General features: G+C 46.9%; 1 protein-coding gene across 1 annotated transcript; it reads right to left on the minus strand.

Moving 5' to 3' along the window:
* Positions 1-642: 642 nt before the first annotated feature.
* LOC131256882 (trihelix transcription factor DF1-like) lies at positions 643-2414 on the minus strand. The gene is made up of 2 exons (XM_058257962.1): positions 2265-2414; positions 643-2229 (listed from the first exon to the last, which is right to left on the minus strand). The coding sequence occupies exon 2, from the start codon at positions 2081-2083 to the stop codon at positions 866-868; it is 1218 nt and encodes a 405-aa protein (XP_058113945.1). The 5' UTR covers positions 2084-2229; positions 2265-2414; the 3' UTR covers positions 643-865.
* Positions 2415-8818: the final 6404 nt, after the last annotated feature.

An 8818-nucleotide genomic window follows, 5' to 3' on the forward strand; every position in this document is an offset into this window, starting at 1 on the left:
TCCCAAGATATCCGGGATGAGGCTTGATCTTGCGATGGTCGATCTGGTAAGGTGGTCCGCCCGACGCATGCCCGGAATGCTGATGAGTCGTCCGAACCGACTCAACCTTTGTCTCGGTTTAGCGAATCATGCCTCGGATTTGACACATCCTTTGGTGACCCGAGGCATTAAGTCCGAGTCTGCAGACTTGTATTTTTTGTCCCCAACAGTACTAACCGCACATATTTCTCATAACCATGCCCTCCCACTGATTCGTCCTGAAATCATTGAGCCGGGCCATGTTAGCTGTGGGACCCGACTGAAGAACGACTCGGATCTCACTCTCGAAGCGAAGTGGCACGTGCGCCGCGAATCTCCTTTCAATCGTCCACGCGCGGATTCTTTTGGCAGTGAAAAGGAAGAAGACCTTCCAACAGCCTGACAAACTGTAAATAAGTCCATACTCGTACACCAGACCACAGCATACAGCTTTTCCCAACAGAAGTACGCAGCTTTTCTCCGTACATGTGGAGACTCTGCACCGTACACGTGGCATAGTTGTACCGCAATCTAAACTGTCCTAATCGCTGACGGATGGAGCATAACTTAAAAACTGCAGTCAGAAGATACCATTAACTATCTTCTTTTTTTCCGGGCCCTCACTATTTAATATCAACCATCCATTTAGTAGCCATTAATTAGACGGCTAGAATCGATTGAACAGTACAATTTCATGTATATACCCCATACCCAATGGGACCCAGCATTTGGATGGTCTGGATCGATGTATCCTACCATTATTTAAGCTGTGCAAAACTTACGTAGGAGCGTACTCCATACATACACAAAAACCTTATATCTCCTGTCCATTGCACCTATCATAAGATCATTCAACTGCAGCCGTTGGATTATCCAACGTCCCAGATCCCCGCGCAAGGAGATCCGCGAAGTACGGGCTATCCCCGCGATCCCGTTTCCCGTCCGAAACGTCCTTGAACTCCGCCATCAGCTTATCCCATTTCTCACGACACTGCTTCCCGTCCCTCCTCACCCCCTCGGCGCACATTAGCCCCGCCAGCTCATCCCAGAGCGCTGCTCTCCTCGTCGACTTCGCGAACCTTCCTCCCATCTCCGTCCGCAGCTTTATAAGCAGCAGAACCTCAGCTCTCTTCCAGTTCTTGGATCGTTTCTTCGAAACCCCTCCGGCCATCGTCGCCGGCTCCGGCGTGATTCCGGTGGCCGGATCTGACACACTCCTGACGTTTCCTTCGCCGACAAGCTTCTTCGTGAGAAGGATCATCGCGTTCTGGAAGACAAGCCACTGCGCCCGGTCCTCTTCCCGCCATTTCTCCTCCCGCTCCTGCCGGATTCTCTCCCGGATCTTCTCCCGTCGCTCCATCGATTCCAGCAGATCGATGAAGAACCGGTGCTGCTTCGCGATCAGGCTCTCCACAACATCCTTCAGCGCCTCCACCGTCCCATCGCCGTTAGATGACGGCCTCCGGCGCTTTCTCGCCGTCACATCTGCCGCGTCCTCGGTGTCTTCGTCATCGGACCCGGCGTCGCCGATCTCGACGCGCTGGGATTCGCGCCGGTGGGATCTGACTGAGAGGATCGGGTCGAGATTGTCGTAGAAAGGGTAATCTTCCTTGGACCGGACGCCGTCGCGGACCTCCTTGTAGCCGGCGGTGAGCTTCTCCCATTTGTCTCTGCACTGCTGAGCATCTCTGGAAATGGATTCGCCTCTCAAAAGCTCCGAGATCTCGTCCCAGAGCTCGGATTTCCGACCGCTGCGGGAGAATCTCGGCTCCAGCTCGGATCGGAACCGGATAAGCTTCTGCGTCTCAATCCGAGTCCAGTTCTTGGATCGGCGCTTGTGCTCTCTCTCTCGTTTCTTCTCTTCCTCTGCTGCTCCGTTCTCAGTGCCGCCGTCGTCACGCAATTTTGAGGAGGGAGGGACGGATTGCAGAGGCCGGGCCGATATCGGAAAATCCGCCGAAGTCTGATTTTCCGGCTTGTTGTTTCGCTGTGCCGGCTGCTCTTGCTTGGCGGGGAGGCAGATCATGGCCAGAGCAGGAGGCTGAGATTTCTTGTCTGTATTCATGACGGTCGTCGGTGGATAGAAAATATTGCCGGAGAGTCAGATCCCGCGTTTGTGAAGAAGCCGGGGATCTGGCCGTATTGTCATATCCGGCAGCAGGGTTGGATTTCACGGCCAGGTGATCTCTCTCTCTCTCTCTCTCTCTCTCTCTCTAGGTGAGCTCTCTCTTTCTCTCTCTGTCTACGAAGGAGAAGGAGCTTCGCGGATGGGGTTAAAATGTCGGAAATTCAGCTAAATGTGGCGGTGAACTAACCCTAGGGTTAGGGCAACGAGCTATTACCGCCAAATACGCCAATACGCAAACAGTTTATCGACTTTTGCTAACGTACGCAGTATGTGTCCTGCGCTCGACCGTAATGAGACGTCGATTTGTTGCTCGCTTTGACTAAAATGACACGATATTCGAGGAAATCTATGGTACTCCGTGCTCTGTGCGAAAGCATACAGAAAAATGTCCGCATTGGATTCACATATCACAAATCAAGCCGTCAATGGTGGGCCCCACCATAGGTGGGTCATTGCCTAAACTATTAATATGGAAAGCAGTTGATGGTTCAGCTTCAATAACCAAATGTGCACTAAATCAACGGTCAAGCCGGCAAGGTAGTGGACCCCACCACAGACCCTTTGGTCAAACTATTTAGTGTAATAACTGTTCAGCTGCAACAATCAACGGTCAGGGTAGTTTAATCGATCTGATTTTGAGATTGTGACCCATCCGTATAGGGGACCCTATATGTACCGTGGGGGCTCACCCTTCAGTGATCTGTACCGTTCACCCGTCGGCCCGCTCAAAAAAATCTACTTTGACTATTCTAGCCCTTTGATCATCAACTATCAAAATGGATGGTTTCATAAGAAATCTAGGCAACAGATCATATGCAATGTGATGATGTTCCCCCACTGGATGGATGTGATTACTTGATGGAGAGGATGTACGGGCTCCAAGATGAACTATCCTTATCACTGTAAGTTACTGTGTAAACTGTGGGGCCATCATGATTTGTCTTTTGCCCACACCGTGCATCTGTTTTACCTGCTCATTTCAGAGCACAAGCCCAAAATGGAAGAATATCCGTGGGTCAAGTGGATCACACCATAGGAAAGAGTGTGAATTGAGCTTGAAAAATTGTCGATGGCAACGTAAGTTTTAGATAGATCTAATCTTAGATTCATGTGGTTACCTTTTATCTATGTCATTGTGACCTTATGGACAGGTTGGATGACACATAAGCATCATTGTACGCCTTAGAAAGGTTTCAATGGTGGATATCATTATTCTCACTTTATTGTGGTGTGGTCCACTTGATTTTTGGATATAATTCATTTTGAGATCATGCCCTAAAATGATCTTTACAAATGGAAGTGATTAGACATGCATCAATGGTGGACCACCAGAGTTAACTAAGTATGCAATCTGCTTCCTACCAGTCTCATTGAGATTTCATATTGGTTAAATGCTCACCACCACATACAGATATTATCAGCTGATCCTAACCATCTGATCACAACTTCTATGGGCCATGGCCCAGTGCACGCATTGAATGGACGATCTTATCTATCGATTTTCGTTATGGTCCACGCATATATGGTCAAAGTAATACGGTCATCCATTGTAGAAAGACGACATTTTCAACCATACGGTCATCTCTGCGTGTAGACCACATGCGATGATTCACGCCGGATGAGTTGCGAGCCGCGACTTATAAAAACGAAATGAATCGCCAAGTCAGACTCGGTGTTTTTACGGGGTGGCGCATGTTAGACTTGGGCCTTTGAGACGAATATCGCGGGTAAAAGTCATCGTGCCATCGAAAGATTAGCCGACCCAAGTCATGTAAAGCGTAGGGGAGGATCTGACGTGTCGCGCTTTGATTGGACAGGAAACAGAGGAAGTGATTTATTCCGCCAGTCGTGATTAACGTGTCTGAGAATTTATTTGGTCCTGGGGTTAAAACGGCGGGAGCAGCTCGGACGTCGTTTTGGTGGGGTTAAGAGCCGTTTAACGGAATCGTTTGGCGTGGTTTTCCCGTTATGATTTAACGGGGTCGTTGTTTTCTAATCGATGGTGGCAAGGGAATTTTTCTTTTAAAGATAGGGAGAAAGGTAGGGGATTTTGGGGGAGCATGATTTGGCATTTTGTCGTGGGGGAGAAGGGGAGTGGTGGGGCCCACCTGTCTCTGATTCGACGCCCATTCGATGTCGGGTGAGATCACGACGTTTTTACGGTGGAAAGCCCTAGATTTTTGGAGGAAAGCCGCTGATTTGGCGGGGATGGCCGAGAGAGCGGATGGGACCGCGGTAGTACACGTGCCGGATGGCGCTTGTATGTCAGATCAGGGCCGTTGGTCGAGTGGTTTCTAACTGGAACACGCCCGTGCCAGACCGCTGGGCCGTTTCACTTTCACGGACGTCCAGTGTTTTTTTATATGTGGGCCACAAAGTTTTGGATGAAACTGATATCTGTCTTTGTCAATAAATCTAGCTTTATGTGACTTGATCAACAAGTTGGATGTCAAATAAACATTACGGTGGGCCTTGCTAAGTTTTCTTTCTTTCTTGCGGTTTGGATTGCTTCAGTTATTGGGCTCATAGAGCAGGCTCCCACCTTAAACCATCTATTAGCAACATGGGTGGTACCGCGTGACCGTTGGACCCGTATCCATGCATGTTGTTGATGCAATTTTCTGGTTAACCTTTTCTTGGCCTTTTCTTACCTGCTAGATAGAGGTGTACGAGAGTAGATACAAGCGGAGCTTTTCCCAGCTCGGCTCGACTCGGCCCAGCCATCTAGAGTCTTCAGCTCGAGCTTGGCTCAGCTCGGCCATTGAGTTTGGATCAGCAGCTTGGCTTGGCTCGGTCCAATTCGAGCCGAGGAGCCGGGTGTTTATGTAATGTGAGTGTGACTTTGTCCGACTCTGCCCGGGTGTCCAAGTGGGCCATAGCCCACAGCCATCGGGCTAGTGGTCAGGTCATGGGTGGCATCCAATCGTCCGACTATACCAGAGCCACCAGTGTTCGGGGTCTGAGATGTCTGACCATCCAATTGGGCTATAGCTACCGTCCGACTGTACCAGAGCCACCCGACCAGTGGTCGGGTGAGGTCCACTAATCGGACGGACACTACTCGCTGGACAGACGTCGAAAAAATGGAGAGAGAGGAGAGGAGACTCACTTTTCAATTGTCGGTCGTCTGGACAGACACTGGAAAATGGAGAGAAATGAGAGGAAGGAGAGTAATCGTCGGTCTGGCGCTGGAGAATGGCAAGAAGTAGACGATTCGGACGAACGACCAAGAGGATTTGGGCGCTGTGGGTAGATTTGGGCGAACAGGCGAGACGACTTGGGCACTGGGGTTAGGGCTGGGAGAACAGGCGAGACGATTTGGGCGCCGGAGGGTTAAGGGTTTTTTTTTTAATAAAAAAAACCTATATATACTGCACTCAAAAATTAATCCAAGCGAAACCGAGTCGAGCTAGGTCCAGCTCAGACTCGACTCGAAATGTTTCGAGCTCATTAAAACTGGCTCGACTTGGCTCCAACACAGTTTCAATCTGAGTCGAGTTGAGCTTTTCTGAGTCTATTCGAGCGAGCTAACGAGCTAACTCGACTCATGTACACCTCTAGTACCTACACAAGGAACGGAGAAATGAGATCCTAGCTAGTACAGGAGACTCTCCGATGCCTAAGTCAAGTAGAGAATCTGAGTCTAATTGTAAAATGGAGTTTTAGGCTAAAGATTGTGTGTAACTTTCTTTGCAAAAGGGGCATGTATATATAGTTCCTTGGAGGCGGTGTCGGGTATTACAATGAATCTGCCGTATCATACGAGGAAACTAATTTTAAGGATGCGCGGTTGTTCCTCCGAGATCCTTGGAGAAAATCTAGAGGATCTTCTAATAGATTCACAGGCGGTGGGTGATTAACTAGGCCAGGGCGTAAGGCTGAGCTTGACTTTGAACTTAGGCGGGCTAAAGTTGAGGTCAAGCTTAAGATCGGACAGACCAACGTCAAAGTCAGTTAGACCGAAGTCAGTCAAACCGAGATCGAGGTCGGACTTGTTTTGAATTGAGGCTGCAGTTGATGCTGGTTGAATTCAGGTCAACTTCGAGGTCGAGTGAGTCATGGTTTAGCAAGCCTTTTTATGGAAGTCATGCTCCCATCTTGAGTCATCCTGGTCCGTCCATTTTCAGGCACAATACGTGTTGTATGTTTATGTCATCCATCCATTTTGGGACTCATCTTTTTTAATAAGCCCCAAAATGAGATAGATACAAATTTTAGTCTGATCAAATGTAATACCCTGTACTTTTCCATACTCGAGTGTTACTATATAAACTAACTTAGTAAGATGCAAACCTAACTTAGTGAACATTCATGTGCATCCTTATTTAAATCTGACCGTCGAAGGTAATCCCTATCCATATATCAAACCACCCAGTAGTCAAATAATAAATACTAAGCATATTATATTATTTATTTATTATATTATAAATTTTACACAAACATGGATCAAAAGATTATGGATGTATTTTGATAATTTATTTATTACATAAATAATTTATGAAAATGCAGTGTACTGGAATGATATGTATGTATTTAATGTATATAAGATATTATAAAAATAATATTATATTAAATGAACATAATGAATAATAATTTCACAACATAAAATCAAATTATAAATATTAATATAGCATTAAACATCTTTTATAAGTATGTGTACAAAAATCATTAGATACTTTAATAGAATTATATGTTATTTAACAATATTATTAAATACAAATATAATTTTAATTAAATATGATACTGTACAATCTTCAATTCATTTACGTGTATAATATGATATTGTATATTATGAATTATATATTAATGAATGTGTGATCAATAGCATGTACATAGTAGTATGTTAATATTAAAATTATATTTATATATGTATCAGATTTTAATCATTGAAATTATAAGTAATATACAATAGTAATAAAATTTATATTAATATTAGTATTTAATTGGTAATCTATTATGAAAGTCTTAAAAAGGACCCATTAGGACCTTTTAACCGTTGACGTTCAATCTCGAGAAGATTCGACCATTAGATCGACGTGAATCCATGAATAGGACCCAAAATCAAGTTGTGGGGCCCACCTAAACTTTTAGATCTGCCTGATTTTCAATCAAGGGCCCTGCTTGGTCCCTCCAAGTGGAATGGACGGAGTGGATTTCTCACAAGCATCACAATGGACCCGGGTGCGTGTGTACCTTAGCCACCATGCATGAAGTGCACCGGACCGCCCAACTGGTCAAACTCACCTTGACCCGTGACTTCCCACAAATGGAGGGATTCTCTCCCTCTTTCGTTTTTCTCTTCCAACGGGCAACAGCCACTGTTTTGATCAGTGGCCCACCATCAAAGATCACCTTGATGATCCAAACCGCCCATATTATCGAGAACCTATAATCATCCAATCCCTACCCATTTTCACCCGTTCGATTGCTCAGGTGCACACACAAACGCAAGTGCAAGATGACTGTGCGCAACCATCTTTCCAAATAAGGAAGCCGTCCTGCCGTTGCTAGGTTGGCAATCCACGTGAGAGGGAATCGTCCAATCCCGACCATCTATTCGGGCATATCTCGACCATCCATTGCTATCACATGGATTGTGGTTTTCTGAGAAAACCAGCAACCGAAATCACTCCTCTTTAGTCATTTTTAGAAACCAGACTTCGGGGTGAGATCCTAGCCATTCGCCGAGCATCCAACGGCCCTGGGGAGTTAGGTTACGCATAAAAAGCACGAGGAGATCGAGCAATAGGAGCTCACTCTCCTATCTTTGCGGCCGCATTCGAAAAACGACAGCCATTTCCTTCTCCACGCGAACCCACCACCCGAAACTTCTCCAAGCTTCAATGAGGCACGTCTGGAAGCTCTCTAGGTTCCATACAAAGCGTTTGCAAGAGACGAATGGGAGGAAGTAACATCCAGACGGTTTCCGCCATTGGAGCTAAGCTCCTTCTTCTCCGTTCAGACTGCATCGAGCCAACTCGAGTTGGGGCGGAATCGAGACGAGCCCGGAGCGTGTTGGTTGGACCCACCTGCAATGAAAAAAAAAATAAAGAAAGAGGAGGTTGGAATGGACGAAGAGAGAAAGAATGGTTGCATCGTGCGGCAGCACCTCAACCAAGCCGAGCTTGAGCCGAGTCAGGCTAAGCTCGACACCCATTGCTAGAGTCTCAGCAAAAGAAAAGGGAATAATAAAAAAAAGAGAGCAGGGAGTATGAGAATGAAGAGAAGAGAGGGCATAAAGTGGTTGGGGTGAGCTTGGGAGCTCGACCCGCTGCCAAGTCAGCCCGCAGACTCAAGACGAGTCACTGACTCAGTTCTCTTCTTTGAAGTCGAGCTGGGCTGGGTAAAGTGGGCCTGGTTTGGTCCAGCAACCCTGCTGGTGCATGGGCCTGAGCGAAGAAGAAAGTGTGACGCCTAGTCACTATTGCACACGTGGGCGAACGCTGATGTAGGCGGGGCCTAAGGGCCTGGGCGAGCTACCAGTGGTTGGCAGGCTACTGTGTACGTAGTAGGAGGTTGAACTTGTCCCACATCGGAAGCACTGTCCGAAGTAATTGTGGTTATATGTGTGGTTAGGACTTTCCCTATACAAGGCCTTCTGGGGAAAACCCTAAGAACAAAACCGTGCGGGTCCAGTGGGACCCAAAGCGGACAATATTGTACAATGTTGGT

The sequence above is a fragment of the Magnolia sinica genome, chromosome 9 (genome assembly GCF_029962835.1).
Source record: "Magnolia sinica isolate HGM2019 chromosome 9, MsV1, whole genome shotgun sequence".
Taxonomy (NCBI): domain Eukaryota; kingdom Viridiplantae; phylum Streptophyta; class Magnoliopsida; order Magnoliales; family Magnoliaceae; genus Magnolia; species Magnolia sinica.

What these genes read in the sequence shown, in the direction of transcription:
- LOC131256882 (XM_058257962.1), bottom strand. Translation starts at nt 2,083, where the DNA reads ATGAATACAGACAAGAAATCTCAGCCTCCTGCTCTGGCCATGATCTGC.